Raw genomic sequence first — 26,814 nt, 5'->3', positions numbered from 1 at the left:
ATAAATAAATCAGTGAGTGTAATTTGCCACATTAGCAGAATAAAGGAGAAAATGATACAAATTATCTCAATATATGCACCAAAAGCGTTTGATAAAATTGAACATATATGCATTGATAAAACATTTTAGTAAATAGTGATAGCTTCTGGTTCTCTAGAATTCAGTTTTTCTCAAATTGCCAAACTATTTAAACATAGTAAACATGGTCTGTTTCTGATCATTTCAATATCTGGCTCCCTTTTAGTTGTGTTTTTGTTGTTTACTGTTAGTTCCCATTTATGATGTCTTGACTCCTTGTTTGCTAGAATTTTTAAAAAAGATTTGTAGAAACAGATTTGAGTTTGAGATGATACCAGAGTTCTGTGACACTCTAGGCTTGGATCATCTTAATCCAATTTCACAGATTGAGATTACTTAAATTATTTAAATAAAGGTCACCTGAAATAGCTGGAAAATCCTGATTACTACAGGTTCACTCTTATTTCTATTGTATGTCCCTTTATGTTTCAACCCAAAGCATGCAGGGAAAGTAGACCCCCTTGAACATGACTACCTAGTTCCACAAGTCTATCAAAAGCACTACTCAGTCTCTTAGAAGCCCCCTCTAGAATCATCCAGTGCATCTAGGCCTAAATACCAGCTCACATGTCTGGATTTTCTTGTCCTCTTGGATTTGGACCTAGTAACTCATCACTATTTTGTTAAATATTCAGTAACTTCAAGCAGAATTAAAGAAAAATAAACTCCCCGGTTTTCCTACTTGTTTTCATTGGTAGGATTGATCTGATTTACCTAGCCTGTCATTATTGAAAATAGAAAATAAAATTTCTTCCTATTATTTCTTACCATTTTAATAATTTCTAGGTAATATGATATATTACCATGAGATATATAACATGGAGAATATTTAAAAAGCCATGTAGTATGTGCTCCTTAAGAGAATACTACACTTTCTTTGACAGAGTAATCATTAATATTTTTCTGTCTCTGACAACTGCTTCTCATGTGGCTTCATATAGGTAAACCACTTTGTTATATAGAAGGATTAATTATTAAATTTTTAATTATTTTTTATGTCTCACATTACAATTGTAAGTATAAATTATATTAATTGTATATGTGCTTGGATCTCCTTCAAAGAAATAATCTTTTTTGCCCCACCCCCCGGATTTTCAAATAGCACTTAAAATTCATCTTTCCAAATAATTTGGCTTTCCTTATAAAGAATATAAAAATGAAAAACTCTCTGAGGTCGTGTTGAAGGAAGAAGTTTAATATTGAAATTGTTCAATTGGATTATTTTGAAACGTTTATTAAAACACTCCCAAACTCATTCTACTAGGCCACCATCACCCTGATACCAAAACCAGAAAAAGATACTACAAAAAAAATTACAGACCAATATCACTGATGAATATAGATGCAAAAATCCTCAACAAAATACTAACAAACAGAATCCAACAACACATTAAAAGGATCATACACCATGGTCAAGTGGGATTTATCCCAGGGATGCAAGGATTCTTCAATATATTCAAATCAATCAGTGTGATACACCATATTAACAAATTGAAGAATGAAAGCCATACGATCATCTCAATAGATGCAGAAAAAGCTTTTGACAAAGTTCAACACCTATTTATGACAAAAACTCTCCAGAAAGTGGGCACAGAGGGAACCTACCTCAACATAATAAAGGCCATGTACGACAAACCCACAGCAGACATTATTCTCAATGGTGAAAAACTGAAAGCATTTCCTCTAAGATCAGGAACAAGACAAGGATGTCCACTCTTGCCACTGTTATTCAACATAGTTTTGGAAGTCCTAGCCATGGCAATTAGAGAAGAAAAAGAAATAAAAGGACTACAAATTGGAAAAGAAGAAGTAAAACTGTCACTGTTTGCAGATGACATGATACTATACATAGAAAATCCTAAAGATGCCAGCAGAAAACTACTAGAGCTAATCAATGAATTTGGTAAAGTTGCAGGATACAGAATTAATGCACAGAGACCTCTTGCATTCCTATACACTGACAACGAAAGATCAGAAAGAGAAATTAAGGAAACAATCCCATTCACCATTGCAACAAAAAGAATAAAATACCTAGGAATAAACCTACCTAAGGAGGTAAAAGACCTGTACTCAGAAAACTATAAGGCACTGGTGAAAGAAATCAAAGATGATACAAACAGATGGAGAGATATACCATGTTCTTGGATTGGAAGAATCAATATTGTGAAAATGACTGTTCTATCCAAAGCAATCTACGGAGTCAGTGCAATCCCTATCAAATTACCAATGGCATTTTTTACAGAACTAGAACAAAAAATCTTAAAATTTGTATGGAGACACAAAAGACCCCGAATAGCCAAAGCAATTTTGAGGGAAAAAAGTGGAGCTGGAGGAATAAGACTCCCTGACTTCAGACTATACTACAAAGCCACAGTAAGCAAGACAATATGTTACTGGCATAAAAACATAAATACAGATCGATGGAACAGGATAGAAAGCCCAGAGATAAACCCACGCACGTATGGTCACCTTATCTTCAGTAAAGGAGGCAAGGATATACAATAGAGAGAAGACAGTCTCTTCAATAAGTGGTGCTGGGAAAACTGGACAGCTACATGTAAAAGAATGAAATTGGAACACTAACCTAACACCATACACAAAAATAAACTCCAAATGGATTAAAGACCTAAATGTAAGACCGGACACTATAAAACTCTTAGAGGAAAACATAGGAAGAACACTCTGACATAAATCACAGGAAGATCTTTTTTGACCCACTGCCTCGAGTAATGGAAATAAAAACAAAAATAAACAATGGAAATGGACAAACGGACCTAATGAAACTTAAAAGTTTTTGCACAGCAAAGGAAACTATAAACAATATGAAAAAACAACCCTCAGAATGTGAGAAAATATTTGCAAATGAATCAGTAGACAAAGGATTAATCTCTAAAATATGTAAACAGCTCATGCAGCTCAATATTAAAAAAACAAACAACCCAATCAAAAAATGGGCAGAAGACCTAAATAGACATTTCTCCAAAGAATACATACAGACGGCCAAGAGGCACTTGAAAAGCTGCTCAACATCACTAATTATTAGAGAAATGCAAATCAGAACTACAATGAGGTGTTACCTCTCACCGGTTAGAATGGGCATCATCAGAAAATCTACAAACAACAAATGCTGGAGAGGGTGTGGAGAAAAGGGAACCCTCTTGCACTGTTGGTGGGAATGTAAATTGATACAGCCACTATGGAGAACAGTATGGAGGTTCCTTCAAAAACTAAAAATAGAATTACCATATGACCCCGCAATCCCACTACTGGGCATATACCCAGAGAAAACCATAATTCAAAAAGACACATGCACCCCAATGTTCACTGCAGCACTATTTACAATAGCCAGGTCATGGAAGCAACCTAAATGCCCATCGACAGACGAATGGATAAAGAAGATGTGGTACATATATACAATGGAATATTACTCAGCCATAAAAAGGAGCGAAATTGGGTCATTTGTAGAGACGTGGATGGATCTAGAGACTGTCATACAGAGTGAAGTAAGTCAGAAAGAGAAAAACAAATATCGTATATTAATGCATATATGTGGAATCTAGAAAAATGGTACAAATGAACCAGTTTGCAAGGCAGAAATAGAGACACAGATGTAGAGAAAAAACGTATGGACACCAAGCGGGGATAGTAGGGGTGGGGAGGTGGTGATGTGAATTGGGAGATTGGGATTGACATGTATACACTAATATGTATAAAATAGATAACTAATAAGAACCAGCTGTATACAAAAAATAAAGTTAAAAAAAAATGAAAGAAACACTTTTATTGAAAAAGAAGAAAAGTCTGGATGGGGCCACCTACCCTTCACCTGGGCCTGTGCAAGGGTCTGCTCCATGACCTTTTGAATGTGCAGAGACCTGTAGCTTCGTTATGCCTGTACATTTTTTCCCAATCATTTCCCCCCACGCTTCCCACACTCCCCACACCTCAGACCACCCTGCTTCTTTATTCTTAATCACATAAATACCCTGAGCCCCTTGCCTTCAGGGAGGTGCATTTGAGATTTGTTCTCCTGTCTTCTTGCTTGGCTATATTGTGAAGAAAACTTCTCTTTGCTACACACCTCGATGTCTCAGCTTTTTGGCTTGCTGTGTGTTGGGCAAGATGAACTTGGTTTGGTAACATATGTGTGTGTGTATAACTGTTTATGATTGTCAATTTATTAGTCTCTCCCACTAGATTGTGAATTCCTTGAGGTCGGGGACTATATTTTGTTCATTTCTGTAAACCCAATATGTAGCAGTCAATAAATGAATTCAATAATGGAATAAATGAAATAATGAATTTGGAAAGAAAAAAAGAATGCTACACTTCCTTTTACAGAGTAATCATTAATATTGTTCTCTCTCTGACGACAGCTCATGTGGCTTCATATAGGTTAACCACTTTGTTATATAGAAGGATTAATTATTAAATTTTTAATTCTCTTTTATGTCTTACATTACAATTGTAAGTATAAATTACATTAATTGTATATGTGTTTGTATCTCCTTAGAGGAAATAATCTTTTTTTTTCCTGGATTTTCAAATAGCACTTAGAATTCATCTTTCCAAATAATTTGGCTTTCCTTATAAAGAATATAATAGTGAAAAATTCTCTGAGTTCGTGTTAAAGGAAGAAGTTTAATATTGAAATTGTTCAAACTGGATTATTTTGAAATATTTATTATATCTTGGTCCATATATTCTAGTTACCTTATAACTGCTCTATTTGATTTTTCCTTTTAATGTGTTTTAACCCCAGCGTTGTAAATTGATTTAATAAAAATGCCTCTGTTTTCTCCTGTTATCTGATAACTTCTTAATGACAACTAACAGCTTTTGTGAAAGCAGCACCATTAGTCCTAATGGATAGGGAGGACAACTGATATGGCCTGAGAAAGGTTAAAGATGACTAGTGACCCTTTGGCAAATCTGTCTGCAACAGAACAGAATAAGAACCATTCTCATTTGAATTTTTGGTCACAGTAGATTATCTGACACATTCGTTATAGTCTTATGTTCAGCACTTTACAGTACAGATTAGTTATGTGAATATTCTTGTAATATTCTTCAGATTGTGAGGACACTAGTGGTCGCTGATATGACTCTAACATGGAAACAAATTTCTTCTAAAGGCAAAGGTTTTTACTAATGTAGAAAGCTTCCATCACCCCTCTCTCACACCCTGCCTTAGACCTTATTTTGAAAGTTAATGAGCTATAATAGATAGTACTGTCATGTTACTTACTATACAAAGTACAGATTTGATGACTGTTAAATTTTGGGTTTAATTTTTTGTCCACTGATAAGAAGACCCAACCAATAGTCCTAAGTTTTTGTTTTTGTTTTTTTTTTTTGGTGAGAAGCATCATTAACTCTTTCTGTAATATTAGCCTTTAACTCTGAAATATACTACTCTGTTTTTCCCCTCTTTCTGGAGTTTTTTTCCTAGTTCTCGTCTATTAACTTTTCCCTTTATCTTGTGGTTTGCTTTGGTACATTACTTCCACTTTCTGTGTGCTCCAGTTATTTTAATTTTATTCCTTTTCATTGGTATAAGAGCATGAAATAATAAGCTCAAGGGCAAACAGGGAGGATAAACAATTAAAGACTTTAAACCTGAAAGGCATTCCTTTGATAAAGGGATAGCGCCGTTTAAGTGGGAGCATCTCCATTAGCATTAATGGAGTAAGTACATCAGCTGAAGCATCTCAGAGGTTAATCAGGCTTCCTGGCCCACTTTTGACATCAATATACCGTGGCGCCTGGTTTTGTTGGTCCTTCAGAGGCTTTCTTGACAACACTCTAACAGACTTTGTGTAAGTCATTTCTTGTGAATTATTGAAACAAATGTTTGGCTGCTAATTGAGGAGCACTAATGTGTTTTATAATCACTGCAGTTTGAGTTTTTAGCACTAAACAAAACAGTTACAATTGATTTGTGGCTTTTTCTTGGTTTCAGTCAGCTGTAAGTTATATCATTTTGCTTGAATTCAGCAAATGGCTTTGCTGGTTATTTTATTTAAGTATTTATTAGGATACACTATCACGGTTTTCATTTTTCCTTCCCAGTATGCATTTGTGTTCTGAATTCATGAAGTGTGTGAGATCACAGGTAGTAACAGGAATAGATTACAAGGCAATACTGGATAGTGGTTTGGAGATAGTCCTAGTTTTGAGTTCTGGCTTTGTCATTGGCTGGCTGTTTGAGCTGCCGTTTTCTTTAACCCCCGTAGCCTCAGTTTTCTCTTCTATGAAGAGTAGAGGTGTTTGAGGAGATCTATCCAGATCATTTTTGTTAAAGAGCCTTAACCATTTATGAGTTCATAATCAAGTTTCCATGGAACATAGCTACAGTAAAATAATATGTATATTATGTATGTTTCCTTTTTTTTAGTTCCATCTGGTTGTTGTTTAAATTACATTTAAGCCTTTATAAACAACCTTTTTTGCCTACAAGTTATAAATTAATATTTGAAATGCTGTATATATAATATACATTTTAAAATTTAGCTATAGCATATGCCAGAATATAGGTCCATAATTATTTTAAAAAGAGCAAGTCACGGTATTGAAGACTAATTTGAAGTATTTTAATAAAAACTTTTCCTCACAGTATGAAGATATGTGTCTATTGTATCATACATAATTTTTGATATGTCCATGTAATCTAGACAACTTATTTTGGCTCTAATGATTAGATATGTTAATGTGTTTATGAATCACATAATTTTCTCTTTGTTTTCACTTTCCTCCCTTTCGGACAAGAAGAAAAAACCCCGTTACTTAACGTGATTGTTTGTTAATGGTTATGAGAATAATCAGATGAGATTCACATAAAAGAAAACATGCCCATGAGTTAGTTTCATCTCTTTGTTTTGAATGAAATGGAACTAAAATGTAATTCTGAAACGTCTTAAGTTGTCTTTAATTGAAATAATATATTAGGAGCATTACATTAAATTGTTTTCTGTTATCAGAGAGAAAAGAACCTTCTTGGTTAATTTTATATGACATTCCATTCATCAAGTAAAAGTATCTTAGATGGAGACTGTATTTTCTACATGCCAAATCTTGATGTACAATATTATATAACATCATATTATAGATTTAATTTGGAATCAAAGTTGTTTTCACATATGGATTCTACCAGTATCTCAGTCTTTTTCCTGCTAAAAAGTTGACTCAATATTAGATTTATACTGTTTAAAAAATAGAATATCACATAGTTGCTACTTCTTAATATTTCACATATTTTAAGTTATACGCATTGAGGAGAGGGGAAAATAAATATTGTTAATAAAAGTATAATTGTATCCTCATGTGAAACAAACTCTTTAATTATTTACCTATAGCTTTATTCTCACCATGCTGGCTTTGGGGAATCTACTGATACCATTCACTCAAGCTAATAGCAATTTTCTAACTAAAATTTAAGATCGTATAAAAATCAGACTGAATTTCTGTGACAGTGCACTGCTGCATATAAGCTTGTTAGAGAATAAAGAATTTAATGTGAATTAACAAAACATGTATTTCTATTTAGAATCCAAATACTGATGTGAAGTCATACATTTTACCTTTCATTGTATAGACGTTGAAAACTGGCCTGACAATGGTTGGGAAGGTGGTAACTCAGCTGACAGGCACACTGCCTTCAGGTGTGACAGAAGATGATGTTGCCATCCACAGTAATTCAAGGCGGAGTCCTCTGGTCCCAGGCATCATCACAGTAATCGACACTGAGACAGTTGGAGAGGGCCAGGTAAGAACATGTGATGCATGTAATGTTCCCCTTGTGCAGAGGATGGAGTGACTAAGAATATCATTTGGGATCAAGACCATACAAAATATATTTGGAGATGTGTTAATTTGGAATTGTAGAAAATTAAGGTTATCTCAGGTTAGAATTTTGTTTTTTTCAAAAAATGATGAGTAATTATTGTACAACACAGGGAATATAGCCAATGTTTTATAAAAACTATAAATGGTGTAGACCCATTTAAAAAATGATGAGTAACATGTTAAAACCTATTATTTCAGACATCGTTAATGTATCAAACCGGAAGGTAAAATTGAGGTTCTATAGAATTCTCTTGCTATCTCTTCATCAGGACATTTGTTCCATAAATAAATAATTATATATCTCTTTTATACTGTTTAGTACTGTTTCTTTTTTTTTAATGACACTTGTTATAACTTAGACTAATTATGACTAATTATGATGGTAATAAATGACAATAATATTAATAAATTTTATTACACATTTTATTACAGATACTTCCTTATAAATATGAAAAAATACAAAAAATCTCAAAGAGTATATTAGAATATATAAATGGTAATAACTTATTATAAGATCTTATATCTTCACATAAAACAGATTTTTACAGCCTATGTTCAGAAACATTTAGGAGTGATTATAAACATGGAGAAATACGTTATGCTTATGTAAGTCTTGCTAGAAAGAAACCAGTTGGGTTTTGTTTTTCTCCCTCATGCATTCATAGACAGTATTTTCTTTTGAATCATAGTCATGAATTTTAAAATACATTTCTGAAAGGAAGGTAATTTTCATGGTTTGTGATCCTTGCTATAAATACACAATGTAAACCTGATTACTAGAATGAGATAGGAGTAGAGCAAGATTTGGAAATAGAAATTATTTTAATTTTATATAGAATTTAATTCCATTTTCAGAACACAATTATGTGAGCCATTAAAATATTAACCCTAAATATTGCATGTTCTTTTGAGAAAATCTGCTTCCAGTATATGTGGTTCTACATCTTGATGAAAGATTACATTTGGCTGGTACTCATATACTAATTCCTATAGTAAGATCAAGTGGCATTTCAAAAAAATGTGGACTGTGCTGCAATTAAAACACCCAAAAAAATCTTTGAATTTCTGGGTTATTGAATCTGGCTATTATATTTTATTTAAAATCTGAATAATATAATTCTCTGCCTTTCCCATCTTAACTTTGTGGTTAACCAGATATGTTACAGACTTGTATTCCTGTTTAAAACTCGTTTTATTGAAGTGCTAGGAAACTTCTCAGTTGACTGTAATAACTTTTTTTTTTTAAGTTGTGTTAATTAGCTCAAGTTGATAGACACATACAGATGTTCTCTTTTTAAATTGGAATTAAATATATAAACCCTTAGTGTTTTATGAGTGTTAAAGTAAAAAATATTTTCTTTTGTCCTTTGATTCTTAATTAATTCACCTCCAAGGCCACCCACATTTACTAAGTAGTAACAACCCTCCTCAACACTGTCTAGTTTGGTGAGTGGCTTTAAATCTGTTAAGCATCTAGCATTTGTTGACAGACTGATTTGTGGTAATTTAAAAGTTGAAAATGTTATCTCATTATTTTTGATGAAATAGAGCTATAACTCATTAATTTATGGAATGAGTAAAAAGAAAAATTTAAAGTAATTTATACGAAAAGCATAGCATTAGGTCTTGTGTTTTCACATGTGGTTTGTTTGGGGTTTTTTTTCCCCTAGTTCTTTGTTAACTTTTTATAACTTTAAATTGGAATTCTCACATTTGGAATATGGAAGTGAACAGTAGATTGTACAAAAGTTCATTTTTCTGTGATAAGTGCATTGTTAACCCTGGAAACAAGTAAAGTTGTTCATTAGGAAATAAGAATCATAGAAATGTTAGCTTTTAAAAGTTAAAAAAGTGAAAGTGTTGCTCAACCTGGAAAGTTTTATCTTTTCTATTATTTGTTGGGAGCATAATCTCTTTTCATTCCTACTTATAACATATTCTGCAATTTTGATTGATTTAAGAATTTTATTAAAAGACAGGAAATTAATAAGTTGCTATGTGCATTTTTAAGGAATTATAAATATTTTTTTAATCAATAAGATTTCCTCAATATAATACTGTCTTCTTTTCTTTTATTAATTGAATCTGTTTTTTGTCAGGAGGACATTTTTCTCTCTGATAAATAGTTCAGTTGAAGTACAAAGCTGTTTTTAGGTTATGCTGGATTGTATTAGAAAGACTGCAGTGGTTAATGTCATGGATTTATCACTTTTAGCCCTTTCCCACTGATGTTTGACCTTAGCTGTAGTGTTTCTTCTTGTCCCTTTACATATCAGGAACTAAAGTTGACATTATGTGCAGTTTTGCTGTTTAAATCCATTGAGCCTTTAATAAAGACATTTTCATGTTTACAGGGATAGTGTATAAAATTTGATTCACCATTTTTCTGATGCTGAGTTGATTAGTTTGATTTGATGGTGACAGGATCACCGTATGGTACCTGCATCAAAGGGGAATGTATTTGCTTGACTTTGTCCATTTTTGTCTGTGTTACTTTCATGTTTTATTTAAAAGCATTTCGTGGCTAGGATAAGTTAAGCGGTATAATTTGCCTTTATAAATTTATATAATTTCAGTTAACAAGGTGGCAAAGTCTCTAATCAAAGAAAAACGCTCCAGAATGATAGCATAAACTAGAGCTATTTCTTGCCCTGAGTGCAAATACAAGTGTTATTCATAGTAATTTGTTGGTTCCTGTGGTTTTTGTCTATCTTTTTGTTCATATGATAAAGCCTTATCCACCTTGTATCCACCTTGCTTTGCTTTGTTTTAATAAACTCAAGTTGTTGCTACATATACTTGGGGGTTTAGCCTGTTTAGTTAAGTAGTGAGTAAAAATTACATGTCTCAGGACAACTGTATTGGGATATCGCTGGTATTGATTTGGTATTGATATTTTAGGCAAGATGATGATGCGGTGGAGAGAATCTGTACAAAAGTATCTGGTTGTTATATTTGTGAAGTTCATAAAGAGAAGGTTCAAAGAATCCTATATAGTGGCATGAGGTTTTGGTATTCACCAAGATTAATGAGCCTTTTTGCTGGATGGCTTCTGTATTAGTACCATCAAGTAGAGTACTCAATGCTAATTGTATTGGAAAGAGAGGTATAGGGTTATAATATATGAAAGGAAAGGGAATCATAAGATTGAGTTAAAATAGAAAAATGGGCAAAGGACAAAATATTTCAATGAAAAAATAAAATACTTAACAAATGGTGTAAAATCTTTAGACTTGACTTGTTATAAGAGAAAGACAAAACTACCCTAAGATACCACTTGTCACCTATCAGCATGAAAGAAATCAAAAAGCTTGCAGTATACTCTACATTTTTTTAATACTCTTTTAAAAGAATATATTTATTTATTTATTATTTATTTGGCTGTGCCTGGCATGTGGGATCTTTTTAGTTGTGGCATTGCAGGATCTTTTTAGTTGTGGCATGTGGGATCTTTTATTAGTTGCGGCATGTGGGATCTTGTTTTAGTTGTGGCACACAGGATCTTTAGTTGCAGCATGTGGGATCTAGTTCCCTGACCAGGCATCAAACCCAGGCCCCCTGCATTGGGAGTGCGGAGTCTTAGCCACTGAACCACCGGGGAAGTCCCTGCTCTACATTTTTAACTTTTAATTTTGAAATAATTGTAGAGTCACAGTAAGTTGCAGATACTTTCCCTAAACTGTGACATCTTATGTAACTGTTGTAAAATATCAAAACCAGGATATTGACGATGGCACTTTACTTTTAACTAGGCTACAGACCATATTCAGCTCTCACCATTTGTTTTACTTGCATTCATTTGTGTGTGTATCCAGAATATTGAAAGAACTCCTATAACTGGATAATAAAAAGATAAATAGCCTTATTTTAAAATGAGCAAAGGATTTGAATAGACATCTTTCCAAATATGATATGCCAGTGGCCAGTAAGCAGAAATGAGAGCCCTGGTACACTGCTGGTGGGGAATGTAAAATTGTACAGCTGCTTTGGAAAAGAGTTACCATTTGACTCAGCAATTTATCTCTGAAGAGATTTGCTCTTAGGAGATATATAACCAAAAGAAATGAAAATATATTTTCATGTAAAAACTTGTACATGAATGTTCGTAGCAGCATTATTCGTAATAGCCAAAAAATAGGAGCAGCCCAAATGTACATCAACTGATTGATGGATGGTTAAATAAAATGTGGTATATACATACAGTGTAATATTATTTAGCAATAAGAAGAAGTGAAGTAGTGATTCATGCTACAAAATGAATGAACCTTGAAAATCTTATGCTTAGTGGAAGAAGCCAGTCGCAAAAGAACACATATTGTATGAATCTATTTATATGAAATGTCCAGAATAGGGAAATCTACATAGAGAGAAAATAGATTGGTTGCCTAGGGCTTGGAGTTTGGAGGGAATCAGGTGGGGAGTGACTGTTAATGGTTATGAAGTTTCTTTTGGGTGATGAAAGTGTTCTAAATTTGATTGTCATAATGGTTGCACAACTCTGTGTATATACCATAGTTCCTAAAGCAATCTATCAGTTATTTAGCAGACTTGGTTTAACACACTTTCCTGGAGACTGCTCCTATAAGACTTCTTTTCTTTTTCTTGTTTTCCTTACCTAACATTTTTGAAAGTCAAATGGAAGAATGGAAAAGAGAGATGAGAGAAATAATTTATAACCCATGTTTCCCCCCACTTGTGGTAAAATATATATAACTTAAAATTTGCCATTCAGCCATTTTTAAGTTTACAATTCAGTGATATTAAGTACATTCACAGTGTTGTACAACCATTGCCATTATCCATGTCCAGAACTTTTCATCATCTGTACCCATTAAACAGTAACTCCCCATCCCCCTGTTCTCACACTCCCTGTTGACCACCATTCTAATTTCTGTCTCCAATAGATTGCCCTTCATTGAAAAGACATACAGTACAAACTGTTGAAAATGATGTGGAGAGATGAAACCTTATACTTTACTGGTGGACATATGAAAGTATCTATACTTTGGAAAACAGTTTTTCCTGTTTCTTAAAAAGTTCAGTATATATTTACCATATGACTGAGCAAATCCACTTCTAGGTATCTCCCAAAGAGAAATAAAAACATGTTTCACAAAAGAGATGTGTGTGCAGATATTCATAACAGCATTATGCATAATAGCAATCAATTGGAAATAATCCAAATTGCCAAGAATTGTTTGGTGAACCCACATGTTGTGGTCCCTCCATACAGTGGAATACACGTAAGCAATACAAAGAAATGAATGATACCTGAAACAATATGGTTGAACAAAAAAATTATATATTTAGAAAGAAATGGAAGATAAATCACATGATTCTACTTATTTGAAATATTTTGAAAAATTTTAGAAAAGGCAAATGAGATGAAATATACACTAGGGATTGTCTGGGACTTGTGGTTGGTGTTCTAAAGTCATCATGAAGAAATTTTGGGGGTGTTGGAAGTATTCTAAATCTAGAATGTGGTAATGGTTATACAACTGTATAAATTTACTAAGCATTATCCACTTATATGGGGTGATTTGTGTGTATGAATTTTGTGGTAATTGGGGAATGACTCCCAGCTATGATGAAGTGAAGAGATAAGCAAATCTTTTTCCCAGAAAATAAGTACATTACTGGACAGAATTGTCATACTGAGTGAAGTAAGTCAGAGAAGGAGAAACATCATATGATATAGCTTATATGTGGAAGCTAAAAAAAAATGATACAGATGAATTTATTTACAAAACAGACACAGACTTGCAGACTTAGAGAATGAACTTATGGTGAACTTATGGTTACCACGGGGGAAGTGTCGGGGGGAGGGATAGTTAGGGAGTTTGGGATTGACCTGTACACACTGCTATATTTAATATGGATAACCAACAAGGACCTACTGTATAGCACAGGGAGCTCTGTTTAATATTATGTAACAACCTAAACGGGAGAAGAATTTGAAAAGTAATAGATACATGTATATGTATAACTGAATCACTTTGCTGTACACCTGAAACTAATACAACATTGTTAATCTGCTATATCCAATAGAAAATAAAAAGTTAAAAAAAAAAAGAGTCTCAGAGACCTTTGGGGCAACATTAAACATATCAACATATATGTAATTGGAAGATTGTTTTAGGGAATAATGATGTTTCTCAGTTGATAGTTCCCATGATAATAATAGCACAACAGAATGGGGAGGAAATGGAGCTATATTGGAGCAAGGAGCTATAATTTATTGCAGTTAAGTGTGGAATTAACATGTAATTTTGTTGTCTATACAGCACCTTATAGCCTGTAGAGTAACCACTTAAGAAATTAATCCAAAGAATTAACAGAAGATAAAAATAGTAAACATTAAAAATAATTGTTTAACACAAAGGAAGAGGATCAGAGCAACAACAAACACCTGAGACATAAAAATAAATGGAAAATGGCAGACCTAAATCCAAATATGTGTGTAATTATATTAACTATAAATGGACTCAAGTTAAAAGACAGTGATTGTCAGACCAGAATCACTTTAGATTCAAAGACATAATTGGTTGAAGTAAAAGGATGGAAGAAATGTACCATGCAAACAATAACCATAATAGAATTGGAATGGCTATATTAATATCCGATAAAAGACTTTAAGTCAAGAAATATTGCCAGAGAAAAGGAGGGATGTTTCATAATGATAAGAGGGTCAATGTAATAGGTAGATAAAACAATTAATAATGTGTAAACACCTAATAACATAGTGCAGCAAGCATTAAACAAAATCTGACAAATTGAAAGAAGAAATTCTAGCTAACATTTACAGTTTGAGATTTAAATACTGTGCTTTCAATAATTGATGGAAAAGCTATACAGAAAATTTTTAAAGATTTAGAAGACTTGATTAAGACTGTCAACCAACATGACCTAAATCTTCCCCCAAAACCTACAAACGTAAGTTTGTTTTCAAGAACATCTGGAACACTTTCCAAGATAGACCATATGATTGACCATAAAGCAAATCTAAAGAATGGAAATCAGTAATAGAATGAAATTATGAAATGAAGGAGTCTCAAGGAAATTAGAAAATATTTTGAATGCAATGAACATAGAAATAGAACATATCAGAAATTATAATTGCAGCTATATTATTGAATAATGGGAAAATTACAGCTTTAAATGGTTATAGTAGAAAAGAAAAGTGGTCCTAAATTAATAATCTTAGCTCTCCATTAAGAGATTTCAAAAACAGCAAATTATAACCAAAGCAAGACAAATGAAGTAAATAATAGAAGTATTACTAGGAGTCAACAAAATAACAAACAGTGAAATGATGGGGAGAATCCAAAACTGGTTCTTTGAAAAGATTAACAAAGTTGATAAATCTGATGATATAGCAAATGGGATTGTTTTCTTAATTTCCTTTTTAATTTGGTCTTTGTTAGTATATAGAAACGAAACTGATGGTGAGTGTTAATTTTATATCCTGCAACTTTGTTGAATTTTTTTTTGTGTGTATGTGTGTGTGTAATCTGTAAAATCTGTTACAGAGATAATTTTCTTTCTTTTCCAATTTGTATGCCTTGTATTTCTTTTCTTTTTCTTTTTTTCCCCTCCTTTTGGTCTGGTTGCTATGGCTAGACCTTATAGTACTGTGTTGAATAGTAGTACTGAGTGTTGGCATCCTTGCCTTTTTACTGATCTTAGAGGAAAAGCTTTCAGTCTTGCCCATTGTGTGTAATATTAGCTTTGGACTCTGCATATGTAACTTTTATTGTATTGAGGTAGTTTCCATGTATTCCTAGTTTGTTGAGTGTTTTTATCATGAAAGTGGTTGAATTTTGTCAAATTCTTTTTCTGCATTGATTGAGATGATCAATCAATCATCTTTTGTTCTTCAGTTTGTTAATGTGGTATATTACATTAATTGATTTTTGTATGTTGAACCATCCTTACATTCCAAGTATAAGTCTCACTTTTCTTGGTGTTTGGTCCTTTTAATGTGTTGAATTTGGTTTGATCCTGTTTTCGTTTAGATTTTTGCATCATTATTCATCAGGGATATTGATTTGTAGTTTTCTTTTTGTCTTTCTCTTGTTTTGGTCTCAGGACAATGAGGGCCTCATAGATATATCTTATAATCCTTTTTATTTCTGTGACATCAGTTTTAATGGCTCTTGCTTCATTTCTAATTTTATTTTTATTTTTTTGAATTTTTGAATTTTATTTTTTTATACAGCAGGTTCTTATTAGTTATCCATTTTATATATATTAGTGTATATATGTCAATCCCAATCTCCCAATTTGTCACACACACACACACAAACCCCCGCCCCTTTCCCCCCTTGGTGTCCATACGTTCTCTACATCTGTGTCTCTATTTGCCCTGCAAACCGGTTCATCTGTACCATTTTTCTAGGTTCCACATATATGCATTAATATATGATATTTGTTTTTCTCTTTCTGACTTACTTCACTCTGTATGACAGTCTCTAGATCCATCCATGTCTGTACAAATGACCCAATTTTGTTCCTTTTTATGGCTGAGTAATATTCCATTGTATATATGTACCACATCTTCTTTATCCATTTGTCTGTCGATGGGCATTTAGGTTGCTCCCATGACCTGGCTATTGTAAATAGTGCTGCAGTGAACATTGGGATGCATGTGTCTTTTTTTTTTTTAATAGACAGCATGGTGACTATAGTTAATAACACTGCATTGCATATTTGAAAGATGCTAAGAGTAGATCTTTTAAAGAGTTTTTTTTTTTTTAATATAAATTTATTTATTTATTTTTGGCTGTGTTGGGTCCTCATTTCTGTGCGAGGGCTTTCCCCAGTTGCGGCAAGCGGGGGCCACTCTTCATCGCGGTGCGCGGGCCTCTCACTATCGCGGCCTCTCCCGTTGCGGAGCACAGGCTCCAGACGCGCAGGCTCAGCAACTGCGGCTCATGGGCCCAGTTGCTCCGCGGCATGCGGGATCCTCCCAGACCAGGGCCCGAACCCGTGTCCCCTGCATTGGCAGGCGGATTCTCAACCACTGCACCACCAGGGAAGCCCCGCATGTGTCTTTTTGAATTATGGTTTTCTCTGGGTATATGCCCAGTAGTGGGATTGCTGGGTCATATGGTAATTCTATTTTTAGTTTTTGAAGGAACCTCCATACTGTTCTCCATAGTGGCTGTATCAATTTACATTCCCACCAACAGTGCAAGAAGGTTCCCTTTTCTCCACACCCTCTCCAGCATTTATTGCTTGTAGATTTTTTGATGATGGCCATTCTGAAAGGGAGGGGATGGAAAAAGATATTCCATGCAAATGGAAATCAAAAGAAAGCTGGAGTAGCGATACTCATATCAGGTAAAATAGACTTTAAAATAAAGAATGTTACAAGAGACAAGGAAGGACACTACATAATGATCAAGGGATCAATCCAAGAAGAAGATATAACAATTATAAATATGTATGTACCCAACATAGGAGTGCCTCAATACATGAGGCAACTGCTAACAGCTCTAAAAGAGGAAATCTACAGTAACACAATAATAGTGAGGGACTTTAAAACCTCACTTACACCAATGGACAGATCACCCAAACATAAAATTAATAAGGATACACAAGCTTTAAATGACACAATAGACCAGATAGATTTAATTGATATTTATAGGACATTCAGTCCAAAAAACAGCAGATTATACTTTCTTCTCAAGTGCGCATGGAACATTCTCCAGGATAGATCACTTCTTGGGTCACAAATCAAGCCTCAGTAAATTTAAGAAAATTGAAATCATATCAAGCATCTTTTCTGACCACAATGCTATGAGATTAGAAATCAATTACAGGGAAAAAAATGTAAAAAACACAAACACATGGAGGCTAAACAATATGTTACTAAATAATCATTTCTAATTTTAGCTATTTGAATTTTCTCTCTTTTTTTGTTAGTCTAATTAAGGGCTGTCAATTTTGTTGATTTTTTTTAAGAAAACAAACTCTTAGGGATAAACGAAAACAAGGAGGTGAAAGACTTGTACACTGAAAACTATAATACATTGTTAAAAGAAGTTAAAGAAGATACAAAAAGTGGGAAAAACATCTCATGCTTGTGGATTTGAAGACAATGTTGTTAAAATATCCATAGCACCTAATGTGATATTAAATGCAATACCTATCAAAATCTCTATGACATTTTGTGGCAGTAATAGAAAAAGCCATCCTGATATTCTTATGGAATCTGAAGGGACCCTGAAAAGCCGAAACAATCTTGGAAAAAGAAAAACAACACAACTCTGCCTCATTTCAAATCCTATTGCAAAGCAATGGTAATTAAGATGATGTGATACTGGCGTAAAGATAGATATGTAGACCAATGGAACAGAATAGAGAGTGCAGAAATAAGACCATGCATATGCATCCGAAAGGTTTTTGACAAGGTTGGAAAAAGCTCACAGTGGGGAAATGGCAGTCTCTTCAACAAATGAGGTTCGGAAAACTGGATAGCTACATGCAAAAGAATGAAGTTGGACCCTTACCTTATTCCATATACAAAAATGGTTATAGATTATAGACCCAACCATTAGACTGGAAACTATTAAACTCCTACAAGAAAACATAGGAGAAAATCTTTAGGACATTGGATCAGGCAATGATTTCTTAGATATTAAACCAAAAGCACAGGTAACAAAATAAAAAATAGACAAATGGAGCTACATCAAACTTTAAAACTTCTGTGTCTAAATGGAAAAAATCAACCAAGTGAAAAGGCACCCTATGGAGTGGGAGAAAAGCATTGTAAATCATATGGCTGATAAGGAATTAATATATAGTATGAATAAGGAGTTTCTACAACTCAACAATAATAATAATAAAAAAATAACCCGATTAACAAATGGACATAGGACTTGAATAGAAACTTCTCCAAAGAAGATGTAGGGATGTCCAATAAGCATATGAAAAGATGCTCAACATCACTAATCATTAGCAAATCAAAAACACGGTGAAATATCACCTCCTACCTATCAGGATGACCACTATCAACAGAACAGAATTTAACAGTGTTGTCAGAATATGGGGAGAAGTTGGAACCCTTGTGAACTTTTGGTGGGAATGTAAAATGATGCAGCCATTATGGAAATCAGTATGAAAGTTTCTCAAAAAATTAAAAATAAAATTACCATGTGATCCAGTAATCCCACTTCGGCATTTATATGCAGAATAATTCAAATCAGGATCTTGAAGAGATATTTACACACTCCTGTTCTTTGCAGTGTCATTCACGGTACCCGGGAGGTGGAAGCAATCCAAATGTCCATTGCCAGATAAATGGATAAAGAGAAATGTGGTATATACATACAATGTAATAATATTGCACAGCCTTAGGAAAGAAGGAAATCTTTTTACATGTTACAATGTGGATGAACCTTGAGGACATTGTGCTAAGGGAAATAGCTAGTCACAAAAGTACAAATACTAAATTCTTCCTTTTATTTTGAATATCTAAAGTAGTCAAAATCATGGAAACAAAATTAAAAGGTGGTTACTAAGGATGGGAGGAGGGAAGAGGAAGAATTAGTGTTTAGTGGGTATAGAATTTAAGTTTTGCAAGATGAAAAAGTTCTAGAAATCTGTTAGATAACAATATGAGTATACTTAACAGAACTGAAGTGAATACTTCAAAATGGTTTAAGTGGTAATGAAGAAAATCTACAGACAGAAAAATGATCAGTCTGCAGCTTAACTGAATTGCAGGTTCTAGCCAGAACAATAAGGCAAGAAGATTAAAGCATTAAGATAGGAAAGGGTGACAAATCAGATGTTTCTATATAATGGATTGTTGTAATGGTTATAGTACTGTATAAAATCATTGAATTGTAAACATAAAATAAGTGACTTTTATGGAATGTAAATTATACCTCTGTAAAGCTTTTTACTCTAAAAGAAAAACTAACTTTGCCAGTGTAGGACTACTTCCTGGATTACTTCAGATTAAATTCTTTATGTCTATCATGATCCAATATTGGTACAGTAGGTTTTTCCTTTGCAACATTAGATATGTGAAACTTTTTTGTTTCTTGAGTTAATTACTTGCTTTGTAAAACGAATACATGTTATTTTAAAACTTTTTTCCTTAGGGATCATTGAACAGTGTACTCACAATGGGCAAATTGTATGGAATGTAAATTGTATTTCAATATGCTTAGTAAGAAAATTAAGGGGAATAAATTTGAGATACAAAACTGCCTGTTCCAATATACTTTTGCTTGGTAATATTTTCAAAGAAGTGATGTGTCCATCTAAAATCTAGGAGTTAGATTAAAGTACAAAAGACCATAACTTCTGTATTTTAAGTAAAAAATATTTCGATAATTCCTCTAATATATGGCTGTTTGTTTGTATTTAACTTATGTTGTTTTTCACTGTTCTGTTCCAGTCACGGCCAAGAGTTTTTCAGCAGGCCGTAACACAATAAGAACTCTTGTTCCTGATCGTAGATGAAGCTCTGCATAGCTGACTTTATGCTTTTTGTTTTTTTCTGAACCTACGATTCAAGAAATTATTGTCTCTGTCATGTACAGTCAAGTCAACCAACTGTTTTTAGAGGTTATATGACTGATCTGCTGGGGACATGTTACATCTTTTCCTTATTTCTGAAGTGACATTCTCACCTTATATTGCCAAGAATAATCTTCAAATGTAGCGGAAACATGTTATTTGGTCAGGGGTGCAGTGGTGTAGCTGTGTATATCTTCAGGCTCAGTAGTTGGTTAACTTCCATTTGCCTTCTTCCTTTTTGTAAAGGTGCTTGTGAGTGAGGATTCTGACAGTGATGGCATCGTGGCCCATTTCCCTGCTCATGAAAAACCAGTGTGCTGTATGGCTTTTAATACAAGCGGTATGTCCTTCCCCCCACAACCCCCCATTTATGTTATGGGTTTTCCAACCAATTTTTTGAAAATAGAAAATATGAAATATATGTGTTAGTGTATATGAGATAAGTAAATAGTTTTCAGTAAGTGATTATTGAATGAATGAATTTATAATAAAAATTTAGAAACCCTCTAAAGATTAGTTTTAGCTGAGCAAAGTTGTGATTGAGTAGTAGCAGTAGATCAATAATAGTAGATAAACTGTGCTGTTGAATTGCATTGATTTCTGTATTATTAGTAAGGCAAGGACTTCAATATTCGAAACTACATATGTATGTGAATAGCATTTTCTCTGTAACTTCAAGTTTCTTTTTAACAATACAGTGACAGATGTACTGTAACCCTGATTAAACAGGTCTTCACATTTTAATATAGTGTGTGTGTGTGTGTGTGTGTGTTTGTATTTTGCTGAACTGTTTGAATGTAAGTTACATACGTGATGACATTTCACCCACTACGAATTAAGCATGCATTTTCTAAGAGTAAGGCCCTTCTTGTACTTTATAGCCAAATATTATATTATATTCAGAAAAGTAACGCATTATATTATCTAATATCCAAGTCATAATTTAAAATTTCTCAATTGTCTCAAAAATGGGTTCTCTAACTGCTTCAAATCAAGGTCTAATTAAAGTTTACTTCTTACATTTTATGTCTCTTTAGCTCCTTTTAATCCAATTTATTACTTTCACCTTTTTCCCCCTAAATTTCAGTGTCCAGAGCAGTTATCTTATCCAAATTCTGCATTTGTCACATATTTTTTTCATTATAATAATGTTTTCCTTATTCCCTAAAAGGCTTTTTAAAAACATTCAGGCCTAAAGATTTTTTTTTAAACTTCCTAAGTATTCCTGTCTACATCATTTCATCCCAGCAGGAGACACATTATATCAGGCTCTCTTGCAATTTATGATACTATGTTTGATCACAAGAATAAGTTAGTGACCCATCAAACATCTACATTTTGCAAATAGGTTGTCTTGTGGAGATTAGCAAGTGCAGGGTGTTATTTTGGCCTCATTTCTGAAACAACTTTTTACTAAATAGTTTTGTTACATTGAAGGCTATAGAATGGTGGTTTTTCTAATTCTATCATATTTTCAGCATTGATTAACTGCTGTTATTCTATTTAAAATAAGATTTTTCTCTCATCAACCATAAATGAACCATAGTTCTCCTGTATGCAAAAAACAGGGCAAAAATGTAATACTTTCTCTTTACCAATTTTCATAGTTAGGAATTGGTTTAATACGTCCAGTGGTGGAATTCCACTTCAGTGGACTTATTTTTAAAATACTTTGATTATGAATAAAAGATAAAATTGCTCTTATGCTTTCAGAGCTGAAACAGTCTTTGTAAGTTTGCAATCTTTTCCTTGCTTGGTGGGTCTGAAGAGACTGCCATTTTTATCTTATTCTGCAGAATATTAGGTAAAATTGATGGAAAGGCCCATCTTTTCCCCCTTCTTTTCATCTTTTCAGATAAAGAATGATGGTAAGAGGATAATATAAAGTATTTTGAATGATTTTCCTCCGATTATCTTAGGTATTTTCAATAGAGAGGAAGATTTTGTAGTAATTGTTGATCATTAGGATTGATTTAAGTAATGAAGACAAAGATTTATTGAAATGTTCTGAATGTTGTGGGAATTAAGTTAAATTTGAAGAAACAGTCTGGAAGTTATGTCACTTATAGCACTCTACTTGTAGTAACCAGTATGGCTCATTTTGATAGTCCATCTGTTATGTCAGATCTCCTTTGTATTAATATATATTTCATATTGCCATAGTTAGGGTGCTTCAGAAGTCTGAAGCTGTATTTTTTCCTGTCTATGAATTTCCATTGTTACCAGAACATCTTATATAACTTAAAGAATGTTGTAGTTACCTCTGTCATTGTGTCATTGTGTACCGGTTTTCATAGTTTCAGAATGTCATATAGTTGGAATACTACAGTATGTAGCCATTTCAGATTGGCTTCTTTCACTTACTAATATGCAGATATTTAAGTCTCCTCTGTGTCTTTTCATGCCTTGATTGCTCATTTCTTTTTAGCACTGAATAATATTCTATTGTATGGATGTATCATACATTATTTGCCATCTGTATATATTATTTATTGAGCTGTCTGTATCTTTCATCCATTTTTTAATTGGTTTGTTCATTTTTTGATTGTTGAGTTTTAAGGGTTCTTTGTGTATTTTGGATAACACTCCTGTATCAAATATGTGTTTTGTACGTATTTTCTCCCAGTCTGTGACTTGTCTTCTCATTCTCTTGAAATGGTTTCTGAAAATCAAAGTATTTAATTTTAATGAAATCCAGCTTATCAATTATTTCTTTGATGGATCTTTCCTTTGGTGTGTTATGTAACACTTCAGTACATATAAATTGACATTCTTGTACTGTTGTATTCTTAATTTGGTCTCACACCAAATCTTGTAATTTCTTGGAGGGAAGAGAATTTTATGAGAACTATTTTATGAGTTTTAGGATCTCTTACAGTTCTTCTTGAATCTAAAATAGAGCTTCTTAACCTGGGTCTGAGAGGTCCATGGGTAATATTTAGACAGTATGTGAACCTAGAAAGAAAAAAAAAAAATTACATCCTTATTTTCTTTAACCTGTAATGAAAATTTCTTTCACTTATGAATATGTACAATAAACCACTGAAATACTAGCTTGCTTTTGAGTTTGTAATAGAAATAATGGATATTTTCATATCATTTTGTTGTTATTTATATAATTCTCTAAATAATACTTATGGTTCAAAATCATGGTAGAGCCTTTATTTTAATATATTAATAAAAACATATTCTACCACATGTCAATTTTTATAACCCTAAGTATTTTACTTTGTCTTTAAAAAAATATTATTCTAAGAGAGAGGTTCGTAGGCTTCACCATATTGCTGAAAAGGTTCATGGCACTAAAATGTTTATGAACCCATTCATGCTTGGTGTGATTTCACCTGTTTAAACTAAACACATTGGAAGCTAGACTTCATTCACAGTGCCTGGTTCAGTCCCTACCCATGGAGTCTGCTGGTGGCATAGGGACTTTTTTTAAAAAAGGAAGATAAATCCTTTGGGGAGTAAGGATGGAGTGCTAGGAGGTGAATATTAACTTGGTCTTTTGCTTTTGGAGAAAGTTCTTAAAAAGGAAGTCAGTTCTAAATTGGAAGCAAAAGATGATTAGGAAATAATTATTCAGTGCCTGGTATATAAATTAATGTTAGTTGAATGAATGAGGCAAAAAAAATATGGCACATTTGACATAGATTTTGAAGCAGAGGCTATACAGTGGACTCATCAGTTTGTTATGTGGCAGATTTATTTTTCAATGTGTCATCATTTCTGCAAAATTTTATAAAATGCTTTGTATCTGTGTAAAAATTTGAATTAAATGGAGGGTTCATAATTCAGCAAGCACTCACAACATTGGTTTGCAAAATCTTTTATAGAAGCTGGTAGACACAGATTTCGTGCAGTTGCTTACAATTCATCTTCGTTATTTACTGTTCATCTCTGAGTATTTTTGCCATTCAGAATATGGCTTTTATTGTTTGAGTATGAACAAGTGTGTACATAAAATATTCAATTCTCAATGATTTGAAAACCTTGATTTTATTTTAGCTATTCAGTAGCTGAACAACATCTTAGAGAAAGGCATTGCACTCAGCTATGGCTGCTGACTATTATCCAGCTCCTATCACTAGGTGACATTTTATTTTGCTTGTCTAGTTTCTGTATCACGTTCCTCGTTTTATCCTAACACTCTCGGATTCAGACATACACACAGACATATGAAATATTTGAGGCAAGAGGCTTCTTTGCCATTTGTAAATGCATGAATATCTTAGTAGTTATTTTTTTTCCTTGTAATTTTTTATGTAATACTTAAAATATTTTGGGGAGATCAAATGTATTTTCTATCAAAATTTAAGTTCTCTATGACTTTACTTATAAGATGAGGCACTTTTCTGTTCTCTGGCTGAGTTATTTCTGTTAGCTTCTGAACTTTCATTAATTGCTATTTTGTACAAAGGCATCTAATTTAAATGGCCCTTGCCATAACACTTGTTTTGTTGTTGTTTAAATAGTACCTTTTCAAAATGTAACTTTGTAAATCCCCTAGTAATACCCCAGTTTTTCCTTACATGTATCCAATATATATTTCAAAATTTATTTATATTCAAGTTTTAACTAACCCTCTAATAATTCTCTATTTGGTTAAAGGCATTTTCATTTGGTATGTAATGTGACCAATAATAACAATAGTGCTTGTTGAAGTACTTTTAATGGGCATAGGGAAGTTCACTTAAAAAAATAAGTGAAACAAAACATATAAGAAAAGTTGATTGCCTGTTTTTTGTTTTTAAACCTGATTTTCTCTAACTGGTTTCCCTGTATATATGTATCACTGTTATACTTTTATTTAGAGAGGCATATTTTTAGCTGCCAGAATTGCTACCATGTCCTGTGTATCAAAATTCAAGAACAAACCAGGAATGTTGTCCACCTCCTGAGAAATTTTAAAAACAATGTGCGTGATGGAATAACACTGCAAAGTGAATTAAGGAGAAAATGTAGGTTGTTTGACTGGGTGGCATGCAGTTCAGCCTTGTATGGGACCTATTCAGAAAAGAAATTAAGGGATACCATTAAATAGAGCTGTGAAACTTTCAGTTCAGCAGCTGCATTCAGTTTGTTTTTCAATTTCTCCTTCCCATTCTTGTTTATTAACTGTGACTGAGTCCTGAATTAAAACAAATATTTTAATGGCAACATTTATGATTTGGTTAGAAGAACCGGAGAGGCATCATGCTTAGATCTAGGCAGATTCAATATGGGTCGTGTAAGTTTGTTGCTTTCAATTATTTAGATACACAATGCGTATATTTTCTATTGTATTTTCAACCTTTTCTAGGGAACTTCTTTTAAAATTAATAAACTATTTTTTAGAGCAGTTTTAGGTCCACAGCAAAAGTGAATGGAAAGTGCAGAGACCTCTCGTATTCCACCTTTCTCCCATCCCCCCCACCCCCCAGGCCCACACCCACAACCTCCCACGCTAACAGCATTCCACACCACATTGATCATTTTCTTACAGTTGATGAACCCATGTTGACACATTATGATCAACCAAAGTCCACAGTTTACATTAGGGTTCACTCTTGGTGGTGTAATTTCTATGGGTTTTAACAAATTAATATGGACATGTACTCACCATTATAGTATCATATAAAGTAGTTTCACTGTCCTAAATGTTTTTCATGAAATTTGGGACTTCTCAGTCATTATTTCTGCCTCTTTTCCCCTCTTCTTTCCTTCTGGGACTCCTGTAGATTCACCTCCTCGATAGTATCCCACAGATCTCAGAGGCTCTGTTCATTTTTCTACGTTCTTTTTTTGTCAAGCTGGATACTCTCAATTGATTTTTTCTGCTGTTTAAATCTGCTTTTCGAGCCAGCCCCTCTATTGAATTTTTCATTTCAGTTATTGTAAATACTTTTCTACTCCAGATTTCTATTTGTTTCTTTTTATAATGTTATCTCTTTATTGATTTTCCCTACTTGGTGAGACCTTATTCTCATACTTCCCTTGAATCCTCTAGACATGGTTTCTCTGTATCCTTGCTAGCATTTGGTAGTCTCATCATCTTCTATTTTGTATATATATATATATATATATATATATACACTAGATATAGGTCCTCTGTAAGATACGTGATGTGGAAATCTTTTTTCCCAGTAAGAAGTTTTTCCTTTTGTATTTTTAATAGGGCCCTTTGCAGAGCAAAATTCTTTACTTTTTGTGAAATCCATTTTTTTCTATTTATTTATTTATTTATTTATTTTTGACTGTGTTGGGTCTTCATTGCTGAGCGCGGGCTTTCTCTATTTGTGGCGAGTGGGGGCTACTCTTCATTGTGGTGTGTGGGCCTCTCATTGCGGTGGCTTCTCTTGTTGTGGAGCATGG

At 33.3% G+C, this 26,814-nt stretch overlaps 1 protein-coding gene across 1 annotated transcript in view; it reads left to right on the top strand.

Annotated features, from left to right (window-relative positions):
- Nucleotides 1–26,814, top strand: part of BCAS3 (BCAS3 microtubule associated cell migration factor) — a 572,763-nt gene that overhangs the window by 150,440 nt on the left and 395,509 nt on the right. Inside the window, 2 exon segments of the mRNA XM_036838162.1 lie at nt 7,673–7,843; nt 20,707–20,800. Coding sequence (XP_036694057.1) covers nt 7,673–7,843; nt 20,707–20,800 — 265 coding nt within the window.

This window comes from Balaenoptera musculus, chromosome 20 (assembly GCF_009873245.2).
Source record: "Balaenoptera musculus isolate JJ_BM4_2016_0621 chromosome 20, mBalMus1.pri.v3, whole genome shotgun sequence".
In the NCBI taxonomy this organism is placed as follows: domain Eukaryota; kingdom Metazoa; phylum Chordata; class Mammalia; order Artiodactyla; family Balaenopteridae; genus Balaenoptera; species Balaenoptera musculus.
The sequence above is the reverse complement of the archived record's forward strand: the minus strand, read 5'-3'. Positions and strand labels throughout refer to the sequence as shown.